Genomic DNA, 19296 nt, shown 5'->3' with positions numbered 1-19296 from the left:
GGTTAACTGAGGACAAGTATAGTGGACAACTACAGTCAACTGTGTTGTCATTTAGTTTGACTGGCAATATCTTCCTTCGCAGTGAAGCAGTTTACTTCATGGTGGATGTTGCTCAATGTTCAAATGTACCTTGATAGTGCCGTGAGGTTGAGAGGTTCAAGGAAGTTTTTGGATAGCATTAAGAAGTCATTTGACTGTATTGCTGAAGAATATTTGATGTACTTTGAAGACCAAATTTAGAAATGAAAAACACACTGCAGATCAGAATAAGATGTGCTGGATTGCAGTTAGCACAAGTTTGCCTCTGTTTAGAGAGGAGATTTCTGTCTGATTTAAGCCCCTCAGTTCCTCAGTGTGTCTGTGTGCTGATGTACACTCATTAGGAAGTCTTATTGCTTGCTATAACCTTTTTTTCCTTTGACTCTGAGGATGTTTATCTGCTAGGGGCAACTTTATATGCTGGATTACTGCTAGCAGTTTATTTTGGCTGTAAGGGAGATATCTGGTGCTGAACAAATACCAGGGATGAATGTTATGTAAATACTTGTCTAGCTTAAAATCTCATTAGAATATCCCCAGAAATAACCTGAAGATAGTGAAATCTGCATCTTGCATCTTGCCTTCATCTCGTGTCACCAGAATGTCAGTGAGGCTCTGTTTTAGTGCTGAGAATGATAGTGCTTTTTGGAGTTCTCAAAACCTCAGTTTATAGCAGAATTAAATCCCATAGTAAATTTGTAAAGGCTTCTTCACAAAGTGGTAAAAAAAGGAAACTGCTGTCATCTCTTCAGTGGCACTTCACAGGAAGATGCTGAAGCATATGAAGTTGTTTTATGGCCATCCATCCCCTGCATTGGGTTGGAAAGGAGAGAGTGGCACTGTTCTGCATTTTGCTGAGGAGCTTTTAAGTGACTCATGGTTGAATCACTGACTGTTTCTGTCACATAGTAGCATTTTAGTAGAGATCAAGTTCAAAATAGACTCCTGGCTCATTCAAGCATTCTGTGTGTGTTTAAAAATTATTTGACTGCAGAAATGAAGTAATGGCACTGTTGATGCCATCTGTGTTCAGTGGTATATACTGCTTTTATATATATAAAAAATCTATTTATAATGTAATACATAGTATTTATAACATTGTATTAGAAAATAACTTTAGAATATATAATCTATATTAAAATTTATCATTTCTAAAAATATATTTTGCACGAATTTCTGTAAAGGTCAGTATATTTATATAAAATGATATAAATTATATTGCATGTAATAGTTAATATGTGATATGTAGTATATGTAACAATAATAGTTTTATAATATAAAATAACATGTTATAATATTTACAATATAAAATATATATGCTTCACCTGTATATATGAAAAAGGTTGAGCAATACCCCAAGTAGTTTTCTCCTGTGGAATGTATATTTTAATAGTTGTATGATGTATAGTTGAGAATGTATATTTTAATAGTTTCTCTCTTCTCTGTCCTAGGCCTCAGGAAAGGAGAACTGGATATGAACAGCAATTTCATCCAGGGCCATCTCAGACAGAACATGATTCACTGGAGTCGAAGCGACCACGTCTTGAACAAGTCTCTGATTCCCATTTTCAGCGTGTCAGTGCAGCTGCTGTCTTGCCTTTAGTACATCCCCTGCAGGAAGGGTTGAGATCTGCAGATATTAAGAAGGTAAAGTGATTTTCTGTTACCATGCTGGAGTTGTGACTTCCTCTGTTGCAGTGAGCAAATAAATTCTTTTCTGTTAGGAAATTTTATGTTTTAGGCTCATTCTTTAATCCCAGAAATTGGATTTTACACAGTGTCACAAGTGGGGTCACAAGTCAGTGTTATGATTTTGAAGTAAGAACATGAAGATGTCTGCCTCAAAGACAGTAAAGAGACAAGAGTTCTGAGTTGCCTCTACATTCTTAAGTCATTAATCTTGGTTGCAAAATTATTATAGTACAGTGCATGAGGTGTTCTTGCTTTCCAATTGAAAGCTGCTGACAAATGCAAGTCCATTTTATTCTTGAATGAATATTTGAACTGAATGGTCAAAGTACTCCCCACCACCTCCTCTCCCTTTTAAGCTTTTGAAATTAATCTTCTTATTCACATAAGATTAATTATACTTGTCAGTGTCTCATTTTGGGTAAATCTAGGACAATCTAGTTTGGTGTGGATATTTCTATTGCAGATACTGAATATTGATCAGAGTGGTTTTTATAGGGCAGAGAAGTGTCTCTTAAATGAATATTTGATATCTTCTCTCATGCTTGCACACAGACTCACTAAAAAGTGTGAGTGGTGCTTGACTTGTGAAGATGAACACTCAAACTTCTAAACTCAGATCATTTACAGAAAAATGTCACCGTGTGGATTCAAAGGCTAATAGACATGGGGTTTATTTTTTTACAAGTTGATTTCTTGTCTTGCCTTCTCTCCAGCATCCCTTTTATCATGTGAATAAACTGTGAAGTAAAGTAGAACTATGATAGTGTGTGATTTCTCAGTAACTTGCTGTGTTGCAGAGCAAAGATAAGATAAAGGGGGGTTGGAGAAACCTAGCTAAGGCATGCAACGTTCATGTAACTGAATTTTTATCCAGGCTCTACATACAGAAAGCTACTGTCTTGGTGTAGAAATACAGCCTAGGATTATCTAGAGAGGTGGCATTCCAGACACATCATCTTTCAGTCAGATTGGTTTGAGTGAGGGATGTGTAACTGAGCTGGCATTTGCCAGCTTGGTGCTCATGGTGCAAGATGGCTGAGGACACAAAGATAAGGAGTAGCAGTGCTGATGCTAGAACATAAAGCATGTTGAAATATGTTGTTTGGAAAAAGACAAGAAAAAAAGACCAAAAAAAAAATCAAAGCCAAATTAACAGTGACCTGTCCTCTCTTAAGTCATCATTTCTGTCATGTTAAGTTCAAGAGAACTTTCATAACCAGATAACTTGATAACCAGAACTAACTCCAGATGTGCTTTATCAGGCTGGTCTCAGTTATCTCCAAGAATATCTTCACTGATATATGTGCAGAATATTGAGAATTGGCTCTGAAGTAACCCTGCCTTTAACCATACAAGATACTGTTTGTTTTATGAAGATTTATTTTTAAAAGGGAGATGGTTTGGTCTTATTTTGGTTTCAAGGTAAATATTGAAGCATGCTCTTATTTTTTAAAGGTGAACCTTGGAATTACAGTAACATAAGTGGGCTGTCAGTTAATTCTAAAATATTTCAAGCATTAAAACCCCAAAATATTAAACTTTAACTAGGGTAGCTCTCAAGCAGAGATATAGATAACTGGAAATTATTTTTAATTCATGCATGCCATAGTTATTGAACACTCACTGGCACATTATCAGTATGACTGATTTCTCTCAATATCCACCCCTCCACCTCCTGTCCCCATGAAAGGACCCAGCTTTTGGAGGAAAGCATGAGGGACCATCTTCTCCAATTTCTGGTCAGCCTTGTGGGGAGGACCAAAATGCTTCACCTTCAAAGCTGTCAAAGGAAGAATTGATCCAGAGCATGGACCGCGTAGATCGTGAAATTGCCAAAGTTGAACAGCAAATCCTTAAACTGAAGAAAAAGCAAGTAAGCATGGCAGACTTTACAGTTGTTATCTACCACTGAAAAAGGTGTGGAAAACCTTCACTTGGTGGTGGTGGTGAATTTTTTGGTTATGTGAACCAAGTGAACAAGTTAAGAAGGGATGGTTGTGTATGCTAGAATGCTGAAATAAATTTGGTAACGTGTAGTTTTAAATGATTCTGAAAACAGGAGAAGGCTACACAGGAACCAACAGTATATGACTTTGTTTTAAACTTTGGTTAGATGACTAGTGAAACAAGGGCACTGTGACTGTAATTTCAGCTTTAAAACCAACTGCTGGGTGAGGGGAGGCTATCATCTTTCTTCTTTCACAGTCTGTGCAAGGGGAGAATCCCTTGCATGCATCTCCAAAACCGGAGCTTGTACAAAAGTCCCTGGATCATCTGCTTTCACAAGGGCAAGAGATCCTAACATCTGGAGCTAAGGTCAGCCCTGGGGGAAAGCGTAGTAGGAGGGGTGTTAGTAAACAGAGAGAGCAAAGAGATGAAGGAGGAAATACCACTTTTTTTAGTACAGTCCTGGCTGTACTTTACGACAGAAAATGGCACTTCGTCCAGTGGAAGCCAAGGGAATGTTTGCTGGCAGTCGTTGTTGTCTTCCCAGTAGCTGTTGTGGCCAACTAAACCCACCCTTCCATCTAGGCATCAATTACTCATTGGCAAAAATGAAGTCCTTGTCTCATTTTCCTTTTACAGCTTTCAAAGATCCAGCTAGAAGTAGTGCCAGCTTTAAGGTTTTTTGGTTTTTTTTAATGGGAACTCTGTAGGAAATGAGTTATGCTATAAGGTTTGTTAACTTTCAGGTCCAGGATAACAAATTGACAGCTTTCTGGAGCTGTGTGATTTTATGGTCTGGAAACATTTAACTGCATCTGGATTTTAATGACCTGTAAAGTGATCTTCAGCACAAAACAAAAAGAAGGATGTCACAAAATACCTGGCTGTGTGTTAATGATGCTTATCTTTTTGTTTGTTTGTTCACTTTTCCACAAAATCAGCAAGTACTGTATGTATCATCTATGAAAGTTCATTTGTGCACATTTATATTATTATTTATATTATATTCAGTGGATCACCAGGTTGCTGCTTTCTGCAATAGTTGAGCCTGTTGTGGCATTCTGCAAAAATTTAGATTTAGGATTCATATGCAGCAATATAGCACATTCTAGGCAGTGCAATGAGACAGGATGGATCCCAAGAGTCAGAATTTCTGTGTTGTATCTTTGTGGCAGGCCTGGATGAGGGATATTTACAATTAAAAAATGAAGATGTCACTGAATCAAATGTATTTGATGTGAAGGTAAATCACAGCAGTGTAGTAGCTAGGAAAATATGACAAGTTGGGGTTTTTTTGCTTGTTTGGTATTGTAAGAATCTTGGAACTTCAATATATGTGGAGTGGTTTATTTCTGGTATGAACTATGTTTAGAATTATGTTCTCCGTGGAGTGTTAGAAGGAATTTTTTATCTTTTTTAAAAGTAAGACAGTAGTAATAATGACACTTGAATGCCTACAGTGTAGAAACTCTGCAGATTCCTTCCTCTGTGAGAAGACAGGTTTGGTGTTACTGCTCTCCAAAGTTAATGTTTTTGTTTAAAGTTAAATAGTGATAAATGACAATGGGCCATGGCTTTAAATGTCACGCTGAACCGAGTCTGATTTGGTGCAGGTGAGTCTTCTCAACAGTTAATTTAGTTTACCCGTAGTACAGAAATAGTCCTGTTATCATCCCTGTTGGCAGTAAAACCATTTCATTCATTCCTTGTCAGTTAAGAACAGCAATAACAGGCAGTGCTGTTGATCAGATGCATATTTTATCTCTGGTGACTAATTACTGGTAAGGGTAACACGCTGCGGATGGCTGATTTTCTTTCTTTCGTCTCTTAGCAACAACTTGAAGAAGAAGCTGCAAAGCCTCCCGAGCCTGAGAGGCCTGTGTCCCCTCCTCCTGTGGAACAGAAACACCGCAGTATTGTCCAAATTATTTATGATGAGAATCGGGTAAGTGTTGGTCAGTTGCCTGAGTGTAGCTGTCTGTGACCCCATCTGCTCAAATTCGTTGTGTCTTTAATCACTTCTGGGGGGCAGTTTGTGCTTTTCCTGTTTTCTTGATTTGCCTGCCCCTCTTTTATATTATAGATATAATATATATATATAAATAATATATATATTATTTATGTGAAAGGCACTTGGATGACATTTTTATTTGGGATCATAGAATCCTCTTTCCATCTTATAAACAGCCTAGGGAAACACATTGTTGGTTTCATCCATAAACCTCTGTGTTGAGATATATCTCTATATCTGTATCTGCCTACACACACACACACATGTATATATAGAAAGATACATATGTTTATGTGTATATCTATATATATATATAGAGAGAGAGAGATAAAAAAACACTTCAGAAATTTATTTCTAATTCTTCCTTTCTCACATAAATACTGACAAGCTTGGCTGAAGACCCAATACTTAAATTAGCTGAAGGGGAAAAACTGCATATGTTGTAAGACTCTATGCCTTCTTTTTAAATTCTGACTTCTGGCACTTAAGAGTCAGATAAATGAACAGATATTAAGGAGTAATATATAGGTAAATGGTGAGCTTGTGTTGCATAAGTGGATAAAAGTACAGGAGCTCAGTAATATCAGTAGCAAACTGCCTTTTCTTCCCCTGGTAGCATGAGATTAAGGGGTTAGGTATCTTCTGGTTTTGCAAGTATTATGATCTTTTGTGAGAGCAGTATATGTTTGTTCAATTTCCCAATTTTATTCTGGAGTTCACAGGACAGCTAACTTCTCTTACAATAGACTATTTTTGAAACTTGAGATGGTAAAAAAACTGCAACACAATACTGCATTTTATGTGTTAGAGCTGTGTCCTGAGTTGTGCTTGCAGCCTGTTCTCCCCCTGCCCCAGCTGTCTGTGAAATTTGATTTATTTACTCTAATACAGGATATTAGGGAAATTACTATGTTATAAAAACTGATGCATCCAGTATGCTTACTTCTGGCTACAAGCCAGTTCTACTCTTGTACATCTCTTTCACACTATGATGTAATTTAAAAGTATTAAAATGATTCCATCACCTTACAAGGCTTCTGCAAGCTCAGGGAGCATCTTGAGTAGTAGTCAGAGCTATGTGAATTAGAAGACATCTCAGTGGTCTGCTGTGCAACTCTTTCTCTGCTACCTAAGGTTAAAATTGGCTTTTACATTAGAGTTTTGAAGCTGCTGATGCTTCCTCTGTGTTGTGGATGTGCCAATAGGTGGGGAAAACTATTTTTATGTTGCCTGAGATGGAGTAACATGCATCAGTGTATAGTCATCTATTGGCTGCTCCTGACTGTGTAGCTCTTCATATAGCATCTATTTATCTGCAAGGGGAATTGCCAAGCTTGGTGCATTTTTTTAATCCATTTAGTGCTTGATTTGAGTTCTCATCTCAGGAACTGCATGTTCTACAGACTGGCAGTATTGATGGGGCTGGGTACAAACAGCACGTGTCAATACTCACTGGCTTAGCTAAAGGATTACTGAAGATCTACTAAGCCAGTCAAGTCCATAGCACTTGTTTGGTATCTTCTGCAGTTGTAGAAGGGGGCAATCTGCTTGGCAGAATTAGTCTTCAACCCTTGCAGTTTAGGATAATAATTACTTTTAATATTCAACTGCTGCTGGCTAAAATTTGGTTGAAGTAAAAAGGCTACAGTTCAGTTTTAAAGGTTTTGAGACCAGAAAAAACATTCTACCAGGCTAGTATTGTAATATTACCCTGATATATAATAATTTTGTGCAGTTCTAAAGAATTTCTCAAAATTGAAGTCATGTGGAAAGAAGTTAGAACTTGGAATAACATTTTCTAATAATAACTGCCTTATGGGTTAGTCTGTCCTATATTTTTTGAAGCAATTTGAAATGGTGTGTTGGGTCATTTCACATAGCCTTGTCTGCTGACAGAGGGCTTGGGAAGATGATTCAGGCTTGAAACTCATGAAATCCAACTGTCTTACTTGGTGCTGCCTACTTCATGGTCACAAACATGGAAATGAGAGGAATAACTGCACAATTCAGGTACAGGTTTCTTGATTTGCTGAGGCAACATTGCAGAAGGAGGTTCAGAAGGATATAGTGTGGTTGCACAGGGCTTGAGCAGCCAGCATAGAGTTGAAGTACACTTTTGACATTAATTTCAGGTGATTTACTTAAACTATATAAAAAAATCTTATTTGCAGAAAAAAGCAGAAGAAGCTCACAAAATTTTTGAAGGTCTCGGTCCAAAAGTTGAACTGGTAAGTTGTGCATTTGACAGGCTTTTTGGTGGTTTGTTTTTGCTTTGTTTTGGGTTTTTTTGTCTTTTGTTCTATTTTCTGTGTTGCCAGTGTTGCTCTCCAGTCTGTCATTCTGTTGTGGTAAACAGATGTAGTTCTGTGTTTCTGTATAAAAGAAGTGTGTGTTTTAAATACAGTGGTGAATTGGGGCTTGAATGAACTGATTGGCCACAAAAGTGTCATTTTTGAAAACAGGCTTGAATCTCTTTGAGACAACAGCTTGGTATAGAAAAGTATTGCAATACCTTTATATTCATAGGCAGCTATAGTAATCTAAATTTAAGTCATGAAATCTATGCCATGTGTTGGCTTTCTGCTCCCTTCAGATTGCTGAGATTGAGTGCAAAGTTAGCACGATATTAAAACACTGTTAAGTATGTTGCATATACTTTTAGAACTTGTTGCATATACTTTTAGAACTGCCTGCATTGACAAATACTAAGCATAACTTTCTAATCCAAATCTGTAGCCACTTTACAACCAACCATCAGACACAAAGGTCTACCATGAAAACATCAAAACGTAAGTGCTTTAATCTCATCTCATCCTGCCTGAGTATAAACTCAACCATTCACTCATATTTTTGGTTACTGTGTTTTCTGAAAAGGATTTATGTACTTAAACCTTATTTAAAATCCTCCAGCCTGTGTCATTTTCCAATTTCTTTGTTGTAGAACAGGGCTCCAAGAACTGAGTTGTAAGTACTGAAGGCAAAGGGAAACAGTAACTTTGCATCATAACTTAAAGATTAAAATAAATCATAAAACTTCACGTTGTGTTTTTCAAAGCCTAAAATACCAGGTTTGACCTAGATAAGCCCAGTCAACTTTTCATGAATATACTGTTCAAAGAAATGTTTTGAAGTTGCTGCTGTCAGTAAATGGTAGGAGTAGGGGGTTTTTTTGCATGCTACTGTTGTTATTTGGGTTATTTGGCAAGCCAAATCCTGGTTGTCTTCTAGAAGAAATGTGGGGTTTGAGAAAATTATTTTTTCCCCCTTTTTTAAATATAGAACTTTTTCTCAAATTTGTAGGAGTTGGGTTTTTTTTTTTAATTATCCAAAGCAAGTATTGTTTATAAATGCAAAAAAAGATTATTTTTTAACTGTGTTTAAAATTATTTGTACCAAATTCACATGTCCATTAAGTTGCATCTGATTACTTTGAATGTCCTAGTTCTGCAAAGATGATGGTGAATGCACTTCTCTACAGAAAGTATCAATTAGGTGATTTTTTTCATCAGAAATTTTCCCTCTGTTTTCTACCCTTGAAAATGTTTTTCATAATAATGATTTGACATTTAGAATCCATATGGGCTTTGTAGAGTAGCTTTTGAAGTGCTTGATTCTGCTGTAATTAAATTTTTTCTTTCCAATTCTGTTTTCCAGAAACCAGGTGATGAGGAAGAAGCTAATACTGTTCTTTAAAAGAAGAAATCATGCCAGAAAACAACGGGTACTGCTACCATCTTTTCTTGGGTTTATCTTTGGATCCTTGACTTGTGTTCCTGAATGTGGGATGTGAATCCCATTGGTTAGAAAAATAAGATCTTAAACTAAAATTCTGTGGATTTAACAGAAAATAAACTGCAGGTTTATCACCATGGTTTCTTTATTATTTGACTGAAATCCATCTAAAGTACAATAAGGAAAAAGCTTTTTTTTTCTTTCCTTTTCTTAAGAGTCTGAGTGGAAGAATCAGTGAAAATCTTTGACTGACCTCTCTCTGAACTTCTTTACTTGTATAATAGTTGCAGGATCTGACAGAAAATGGGGCAGATCATTAATTTTTTAAGTCAGGCAGCATTTTTACTCAAATGTCTGTATGTTGGATACCAGTATTTCATGACTCAATGCTTTTTCTTGCATGTTGTTGTAGCAAGTGGTGCACAAAGTCAAAAGGGTGTTTTGGGTGGTGTCTGAAAGATAATTTTTTATGATTAGGAACAGCAGATTATGCAGCAAATTGGAAGATTCCACCATGAAAATTTAATGAAGTATTTTTCTTCTTATGGTCCTGTTCTTTTCTTTATGTAGGAGCAATTCCCTGCATATTGCTGAGCTTGGGGACATATTGCAGTTATTCTAGCCTCATTCTGTTAATTAAAATTTTAGAAGAAAATAAATAAAAATAGAAATTTAAACCAATTCTGTTAATTAAATGTCTGGTATGAGAAGGTGTGAGATTTCTGGAAGTCAGTAATAAGAATACCAAATACCATTGAGATGTGTCAAGCAATGAAATAGTGTGTAATATCAGAAATCTGCAATTTTATATCCACTTCTTCATCTTCTCTCTGCTGAAAATTGGGTGTATGTCATCTTCAAAGTAGAAAGCCACTACAGGAGGAAAGAAATGGGGCCCCCCCATGGTACGTGTGCTGATCAGTCAGTGGATCTGTGTTTAGTTCAAGGTTTTCTTTTGTAATTTAACAGGAACAGAAAATCTGTCAACGTTATGATCAGCTGATGGAGGCCTGGGAGAAAAAAGTTGACAGGATAGAAAATAATCCACGCAGGAAAGCTAAGGAGAGCAAAACAAGAGAGTATTATGAGAAACAATTTCCAGAAATCCGGAAGCAAAGAGAACAGCAAGAACGATTCCAAAGGTATTTCCAGGGATTTGGAATACTCATCTAAAATATCTCTTAGGATTTAAGTTTTAGAATAAGTTTATAATAAAATTGGTTCAACTTAATGGTGAAGTGTTATGTTCATCACTTTATTCCTTAAGAAAAGAATATTATGTCATACAGCATAAAGTAAAGTGTTCATTTCTTCACTGTTTCATGGCTGTGAGCTCAAAAATATTGTGACTTCTTTAATTAACAGTTTGAGTGATCTTTTATTGTACTTGCCATGTAATTTTATTCCAGACATTTTTGCTTTTTGAAGTATGCAAACTACAACAATTAGGTCCCTATTATTTAATCCATCAGACATCTGTTAAATGGAAACTGTACAAAGAGTCTAAAAAGGAATGAAGTGCAATTCATCTGAGAGTTCACTTTATCTACAGTACAGTTGGTAGTGCTTTGTATTAGAATTAGGTCAAGTTTGATTCAGTACTGTTCAAATGTTTATCTGATGTTTAAAATAATTTTAATACACCTTGGAGAGTTCAAGCCCCATAAAGATTTCATCTCATTATCTCTTCTAACCATCTGTCTTAATCCCCTTGCTTCATAAAACATAGGAAAAGCAGATAGTTTCCAATATATCATGTAACCTGCAAGATCTGGCTTTGTGGAATAAAGAGGAAAAGAATAAATTGTTAGAGTGGAAACAGAACTCCTCTCTCTAAGGAAATTTTACTTTACAAATATATCTTTGTAATGGCAAACTACTCTTTGTGTTCTCTAATGTCATGGCACCTTTGTCTACAGCTGTGTTTACTAAATTTCTTACACCTTGTAAATACTAGGGGTTTTTTTGACAGCTTTTATGCAAATTGATTAGTTCAGTAAAATCTTTGTGCAAATGAGGATGTTTTGTCTCCTTCATTACCAGTGAAAGTTGTCATTGTCATGTACAAAGTCTGAAAATACAACTGTTGAGTACTTTATCCTTACTACTTCTGTTTTCCCCTCATTCTAGAGTTGGTCAAAGAGGGGCTGGACTTTCAGCAACTATTGCTAGAAGTGAACATGAGATTTCTGAAATCATTGATGGACTTTCTGAGCAGGAGGTGAGGCTGTTGTCAGCACTTTGCTATAGAAACACAGCAAATGACTCAATCTGCTCACAAGCAGTGCGAGGTCTCTGTCAGAGGGTTTGGTGGGTTGATATGAGAAACCTTTTGGGGCTGGTTTGAAGTTTGACTTGAAACAGATGTTACAAATACTTTTGTTTTAAGAGTTATGCTTTCTAATTATATCTGTCCTCAATTTTTCCCATGTGTCTGTGTTCATTGCAAGCTTGCTACAACCTAGGCTTATTTTACAACTGTAACAAACATGTGAAAACCCTTCCTTTCTAAAACCCTGCACAGTTTTTAGTTTTCTTCATTTGTGATATGCTTCAGCTGATTGTGTAAATGTTAATTGGGGTAATGACAACTTCCAGAAGAGTTAAGGGTAGGAGGAAAAGAAGTTTCAAACTAAGGGTGAATGGATACTGTGGTGGAGCTTTAAAGAGTTGTGTAATTCAAGAACTGTAAACATTAGTAGCAACTTTGTATTCTTTACTTTTCTCTTTTATTCTTTGCCTGTAGAATAATGAGAAACAAATGCGGCAGCTCTCTGTCATTCCTCCCATGATGTTTGATGCAGAACAAAGACGAGTGAAGTTTATTAACATGAACGGTCTGATGGAGGATCCCATGAAAGTTTATAAAGACAGACAGTTCATGAATGTCTGGACCGACCATGAGAAAGAGATTTTTAAGGAAAAGTAATGAGCTTTCATGTGTTTTGTTTCTCTTACATTGCAAATGATAGTTAAATACCTAAGCCCACAGTAAACATTGGTTAAGCCAGGAATGCTGAAGCTTTGGTGCAGTAATCTTTGATAATGTTCTTAGCTGGATGACTGAAACATTGCAGAAGTTTTAGACTTCTCTTTATTTTCCAGCTGGGTAGGCTCAAATGCATTTAGTCCTTAGATAAGAAATTTTCTCAAAGGTACTTCAGGTCTCTGATAAGATGTAAGTGGTATTTGATCTCCTTGTATCAGCCAATAGTTAATTTTAAGCACTTAGTTCAAAATTTGCAGAATTTGGAAACTGGGCTTTTTAGACAAATTTCAGTTGTGTAAATCAAAGGCTTGCTGATGGAACAGATATTTTGGAAGAATGCTTTGCTTATTGATTATGAATTGTGTTGTTAAACTTAAATAATTTCTGATTTATAAAAGGTTTGTCCAACATCCCAAGAACTTTGGTCTCATTGCTTCCTACCTGGAACGAAAGGTAAGACTTCTTTTTAATAGAAGTAGAGCCTAGGGTGGGACACTTAACTTTCCAAATGTAACTCATTTATCCCAGCATCATTTTCCCAGCCTGAAAAAAAAGTCCAGAGGAAGTTAATGCTTTGACAGGATTTTATACTTCATCAGTAACACAATCAATGCATGGAAGCATCTAACAAAAGTTAGTGAAATTACAATGTTAACAGCAATGGTACTTCATTTAATTACAATACATAGAAGCTTTCAAACTTGCAAATTGCAAAACTAATGATGAAGTCATGCAGCCTGAAGTAGGTGAGGTGTGTTATAAATACATGAGGCTTGTGTTTAACACAGTGTTATGCATAGTTATATTGTTATATCTGGGTGAATTCACTTTCCTGCTGCACAAACAAATCTAATGGAGTTTTATTTTAGTTTAGGAGCTGAATAGTTTAAGTATTAAGAAAAATTAAATGTTAAAATATACTTTCACGGGAATAAAAACTAAATTTTTTTGCTTTTTCCCTTTAGAATGTTCCTGATTGTGTATTATATTATTATTTGACCAAGAAAAATGAAAATTATAAAGCCCTTGTGCGAAGGAATTATGGCAAACGCAGAGGAAGAAACCAGGTATTTTAAACCTCTTAATCAATTGAATGTTGTTTAGTTTATTGTTTCTTAGGTTTAAATGTCTTACTGTTCATTATAGCAAGAATATAAGTATGGGAGAGGGGGAAAAGAGGGAAAAAGTATTTTTCCCTTATTGCATTTTTGCCCTTTTTTCAGCTTAAGCAATCCTGTGCTGAGTAACTACCCTGTCCTTTGAAACTGAAGCTTGTAGAGGCAGGAGGGGAGGGTAATCTCAAATTCAGGGTTTCAGAAATCCATAGACTTTAAAACCTGAAGAGTTGTGGGTTGTTTGATTTCAAATTATCTCAGGTACCAAAAAAAAAAAAAATCTTCCTTGTTTTTAGTCATTTTCTTACTTGATTAATTAGGAACCTCTCTAGCAGCTAGTAAGAAAAGGCTTGAGTGTGTTGAACTCCCTTGCTTGCCAACACTTTTATCTTATGGTTACAGAATGTAATTCATCCCCCTTCTCCCTCTCACACCCCAGCTTTGTTTGAAGCTTATATTTTTCATATCTCCAAGTAGCAACCTGAAACTTCCTTGCTGGCTGGCAAACACAAGTCCTGTAAGATTTACGACGTGCTCCGGGGTGGGTTTATCCCAATAACAGGTGCTTCAGCTTAGTTTTTAATAGTTCATATATTTTTGTAAATTAGAAAGCAAGCAAGTGGAATATTGTGGTGGAGAAGCTATTAATCATGGTAATGATGTTGAAATCCTTCAGAGAATGTAGTGAGTACAACTTGACTCAAGTTTCAGTGGGGAGGCTTTTACTTTAAAGGAGCTGGATGCTCGATGAGGGCACACCAAGCAAAGAGATGTCAGGCTTGTTGAATTCTCACACAGTTTTGCCCTCAAATAGGTCTAGAAAGAACTTTTTATTAAATGCTACCCAACCCATTCCTGAATGCTCACAGAACCAACTAAACAGGTGCATCTTAAACCAGATGTGCCCTAAAATGAAGAGCAGGTTTTTAACACAGTGCAAGGAGAAAGCGTGGCTGCAGGATGCTGCTGCACTGACCATCAAGAATTCCTTCAACACCTCCTTGAGAGGCTCTTCTTTCCAAGTCAAGTTTTTCATTGATACTTGGTAGCCAAGGGGTGTGCTGCAGTGGCCTGGCTGCCTGGTCAGCACAGGGGAGTGCCTGGCTCAGGCTGGGGGTCTTTGCAGCAGGTGCTGCAGCCCAGTGACCTGACTAGACAGAAATCTGCTGTGTGTGACGGGCAGTCACGCCAAGCTTGTGGGGAGGGAGGAGGAGGAGGAAGGTATCCTCTGGTGACCCCGGGGAGATTAAAAGGTTGGATGTGAGATGGGCAACACTGCTGGAGGCAGCTTAAGTGGCAGAATGACACCATTTCCTGGAATAAACACGTTGCTGGGTCAAGCAGCCTCTGCTAGAGAGTCGTGTGATGTCGGTGCTGGTGTGGTTTTTGTCCTTTTGAAACGTACCCCGAGTTAAAGCCCATCCCCTTGCCTGGATGGTAAAAGTTGTTATCAGCAGATGAATGTGCAGGTACGTCGCTGACCGAGGCTTCGACTGCTTTAAGGTTTGTGTTTAACCTGCACTTGACCTATTGATTATGCATGTTACATGAATTCACTGGGAAACAGAGAAGCTGGTATTTACGAAGTGTGATGTTCAGTTAGCCCAGGCAAAAAGAAGAGGGGACTGTCCTGGTTTGGGCCAGGATAAAGGTGATTTTTCTGTCTTCTTCAGTAACTGTTCTGATGATATGTAAGTAGATTATATGTAAAATGGAGATTTTTTTTTTTAATTGTTTTTTCCTCTTCTTCCACTTTTAGTGCAGTTTTTAAGTCGATCCTTTTGAGGCCACTCTAGTTAACACCATGGAAATAATTCATCTCAGCATGTCTCTGACATCTTGCTTGAAGGGAGTTTTTGCATAACCACATAATGCTGGCATCTTAAATGCTAATAATTTGCAGCAAGATGATAGTGATTAGTGTTTGGGTTTTCTGCTCCAATTCACAGTATGGAAGTATCAAAACCAAATCCTTTTTGTGACAATTTCCAGCCTCAGTTTTATTAATGAAAGAGTGACACCTGCTGCTACACTTATGGGAAGGTTGGTTCTGCTGTGAAAAAGCCTTTTTTGAGGAATTTTTCATTGGACTGTAAAATCTGAATTAATTTCAGTCCTAGGGCAGCAATCTCATAGTTCTCTGTCCTTTTCTTTCCATGGTTTGCCAAGTGTACATTGGGTATTTATTTAAAAGGTAGCTTTATGTAAATATTACATGCATTTTGCTTGTGAAGTTGACTTGCAGAGTCTAATGCTCAGCAGGGAGCAAGTCTGTTCTGCACACACCAACTTGGAGTGGGGAGCATCTGGGTTTTGCAGTTCTCCTGGATGGGTGCCTGGAGTGAGGGTTGACAGAGGTGGTTGTTGAACCCTTCATTGGAAACTCCTGGGGGTGGTTCCCTCTGTGTGGCCACATCCAACTCCCTACCTGCTCTTACATTCTGTAGTTTCTTACAAAAACATATTTAAGGCAGAATTTAAACTGTAATAATGCATTTTAAATACACTTAGGAATTTTCAGAGAGCAGGAGGAGAGCTCATTCTTCCTTCTCCCTCTCCCCTCACCTTTAACTGGAATCCTGCCTACTGTAACCTCACCTGCAGCCTCAGGCTTTCTTTTATCTTCTTGTATCATGCCTCCTACAGAAGGCTGGGATTATTCTGTGGCACTCAGAAGATCATCTTGTTGCAAATACTATTCATGTAGTATTTATGCCAAAGCTATTTTAAATTTTTTATGTGTGATAATAGCAAAAACAATGCCATACGTTCTTATAGTATTTTTGATTGATTTTTTTTTTTTAAGCAACTGTAAGGGGCCTTGGTGATAATTTTGTGTGATCAAATTAATTAACAAACTTCTTCCATTAATTCCTGTTTGAAGCAGATTGTATCTTCTGGAAAGTTGAAATCAAATTGTGTGGTTTCTGAAGTAAGCTCTCCTTGCACATGGTAGTGATCTGGATTGCTTTGAAAGATAAGGAGCATATTTCCTTAAGGAGTATATAAGGAGGATATTTCCTTAATGGGGAATGTGTAAAATAGTATTTTGTGCCATTTTCCTTAGGATAATGATGGGTAATGGTTATTACTCTGTCATTTGTCAATACTTAATGTGCTTGTAAAACTGTCATCTCCATGAAGACTTACAGTTGTTGGGTTTTTTTTTTCAAAACCCAGACTTCTAGGCTATAATTTTCCTCCTGTAAATTCACTAGAAATTTAAGTCGAAAATTCATGACTCAATTTTCTGAACAATTATATTCCTTAATTACTGGCAACAGTTTGGAGAAGGTGACTTGAAGTTGGTCGTAATTTTTATGCTTTTTATTTTATAGTTTGCTTCCAAGCTATGAGCTCTCAGCTTACTCTGTTATGAAATGGACAACACTAGAAATAAAATCTGAGTGGAGCAGCACCATTGCTACAGCAGGTGTTGGTCAGACCACTCTCTAAGTACTTTCAAAGCATATCTGGTCATTTTTCTTGTGGCATGCAACAGATGACACCTGTGTGTGCACATTGTCACCTCTGTGCTCATGCTGCAAAAGAAGCCTTGTACCTCCATGGGTTTTATAAGGCAGAATATCAAAATATCAGAGGCTGATGACCAGGAGAAATCTAAGAGAAAATACATGGGGAGGTACTGAGGATATGCAGCTGACATAGAAACTGCACATGTAGTTGCAAAGGAGGCTTCTGAAGGCTGGGAGATAATGGCTGGAGTATCATCTTGGTTATGATTTAAGGGTGAGATGAGTTTTTGGCAGAGTTGGCCAGTGTGCAGTGACTGTAACTTCACATATTATCAAGAGAGCTAAGGCAGCATCAGAGTTTTGGCTGCTCCAAGTACAAGTTGATGAACCTGTTGTGAACAAATTGTTACACTGTGTAAATCCCATTTCATTTCAGCAACAAATTGCTCGGCCTTCTCAAGAAGAAAAGGTAGAAGAAAAAGTAGAGGAGGAAAAAGCAGAAAAAGCAGAGAAAAAAGAGGAGGAAAAGAAAGATGAAGAGGAAAAGGATGAGAAGGAAGAATCAAAGTAAGTATCAGTACTGAAAGTGCATTCATTCAGCCTAGATTGCAGGTTTGGTTTTGGGTTGGTTTTGGGTTTTTTTGCAAAGATCTGAACAGGATTCACATTAGCCTGAAATCTGGATTGAAAAGTGTTTAGTATTAGTATTTAGAATTTAGGTTTTGTGCATTAAATACATTTTTTATACATATCAATTTCTCAGTCTTGCTGAACTAATCAGACTGCTAGGAAAATCCATGGGATTATTTTTTTGAACAGGTAATTTTTTTATATCTTGTTGATTTGTTTTTTCCCATACATCCTATCTCAGTGTTCATATTTTCTTTGAAGTTGCAAAGATGTATAAGATGTTAGCTCTGTTATTCTCTAGCAGCTCTAAACTGTGGCTGAATTCTGTCTCACTAAAGGCATCTTCCAGATTTCTGGAGTTTTGTTCAGTTTGTGGGGGGTTTATTGATGGTTTTGGGTTTTTTTACATTGATATTCAGGAATATCTGTCCATAATGCCTATCTGAATGTGACTCATCTATATTTTAACTACTGCAGAGAGAATACCAAAGAAAAGGACAAATCTGAAGCTGCATCAGAGGAAACAGAGGAGAGGGAGCAGGCCACTCCTAGGGGCCGAAAAACTGCCAACAGTCAAGGTCGTCGTAAGGGCAGGATCACCAGATCAATGACAAATGAAGCAGCACAAGCAAATGCTGCTGCAGCTGCAGCCACTGAAGAACCACCACCTCCTCTTCCACCCCCACCAGAACCTTGTGAGTAGTCTTTGTAGGACAATCAGGGACCCATCTGGCCAACAGGCTTTTCACTGACTTTTTTCTCTGCATGCAGTACACTTTATTTTTATTCTTATTATTATGTCTTACATCTTTACTCTTAGGCCTGCTTATAATTTTGTGACTTTGTGATCCTGTTACACTTCCATGAGTGTAGCTTCATGAATAGTTTGTGTGTAATCAGATGACTCTTTGAACCATGTGGGGGGAAAAAAGGCAGTTTAGCCTTTCTGTAATAACTACATTTCTCTCTTTGCAGGATTAGTAATGGATCTGTAGAGATCCAAATGCTGTTGACACAGAGTGACTTGCAGGCTGTAGCTCACTGAGGTTATTGTTAAATAAGTAGGCCTGATATTTGAGCACTTTAGGGAGTTTCATAATCTGAAATAGATCCTAGAGAGTTGTTTTTATTGTTGTTTCTGCATTAGCTTGCAAGAAATGTCTTCAAAATAAAATGTTACTTTCTTGACTTGTAGGATTAAAAAAGACTGCTATCTCTGGCTGCATTTCTGAAAAGACTGATGTAATTTGTGGTGGTGCAGAAATACTAGCAACAGAATACCTTGTGGCTAGTAAATCATTATCTAGGATGGCAGGACTGGTTTTATTTCCTTGCTCTGCTGTGGCAAAGTTTGTTGTTGCTACCTCTTCAACTGGATAGTTCCATGCAGCTGCTGTTCTATAATTTGTAACAACTCTTCTCTTGCTCAGATATTCTGCATATGCTAAAGAACAGAATTAATTGGGTACATTAGTTCTCATTTTACTAATAGTTAAATGAGCAATAGTTGAGTTTGCTTTGTTTTATTTTAAACGGGATTTGGGAACTTTTCTAGAAAATCCAAAATAGCTTCTCAGTAGATCAGGTACTTTTCAGTGTCCTGCTTTTATTGTTTGTTAGTGGAAGTTGTTCCTGTTGCCTGCTGTGCATAATGGCAGATTTTAT

At 37.1% G+C, this 19296-nt stretch overlaps 1 protein-coding gene across 4 annotated transcripts in view; it reads left to right on the top strand.

Moving 5' to 3' along the window:
* The window catches only part of NCOR1 (nuclear receptor corepressor 1), a 64444-nt gene that overhangs the window by 15935 nt on the left and 29213 nt on the right, over positions 1-19296 (top strand). For all 4 annotated transcript variants that reach the window (XM_030462508.1, XM_030462509.1, XM_030462506.1 and 1 more), the window contains exons 4-16: positions 1491-1686; positions 3422-3604; positions 5510-5623; positions 7861-7917; positions 8426-8478; positions 9344-9410; positions 10391-10563; positions 11552-11642; positions 12168-12346; positions 12809-12863; positions 13376-13477; positions 17438-17568; positions 18109-18326. In XM_030462508.1, the coding sequence (XP_030318368.1) occupies positions 1491-1686; positions 3422-3604; positions 5510-5623; positions 7861-7917; positions 8426-8478; positions 9344-9410; positions 10391-10563; positions 11552-11642; positions 12168-12346; positions 12809-12863; positions 13376-13477; positions 17438-17568; positions 18109-18326 (1619 nt within the window). The remainder of the gene's footprint in view (positions 1-1490; positions 1687-3421; positions 3605-5509; positions 5624-7860; positions 7918-8425; positions 8479-9343; positions 9411-10390; positions 10564-11551; positions 11643-12167; positions 12347-12808; positions 12864-13375; positions 13478-17437; positions 17569-18108; positions 18327-19296) is intronic.

This window comes from Calypte anna, chromosome 19 (assembly GCF_003957555.1).
Source record: "Calypte anna isolate BGI_N300 chromosome 19, bCalAnn1_v1.p, whole genome shotgun sequence".
In the NCBI taxonomy this organism is placed as follows: Eukaryota; Metazoa; Chordata; class Aves; order Apodiformes; family Trochilidae; genus Calypte; species Calypte anna.
The sequence above is the reverse complement of the archived record's forward strand: the minus strand, read 5'-3'. Positions and strand labels throughout refer to the sequence as shown.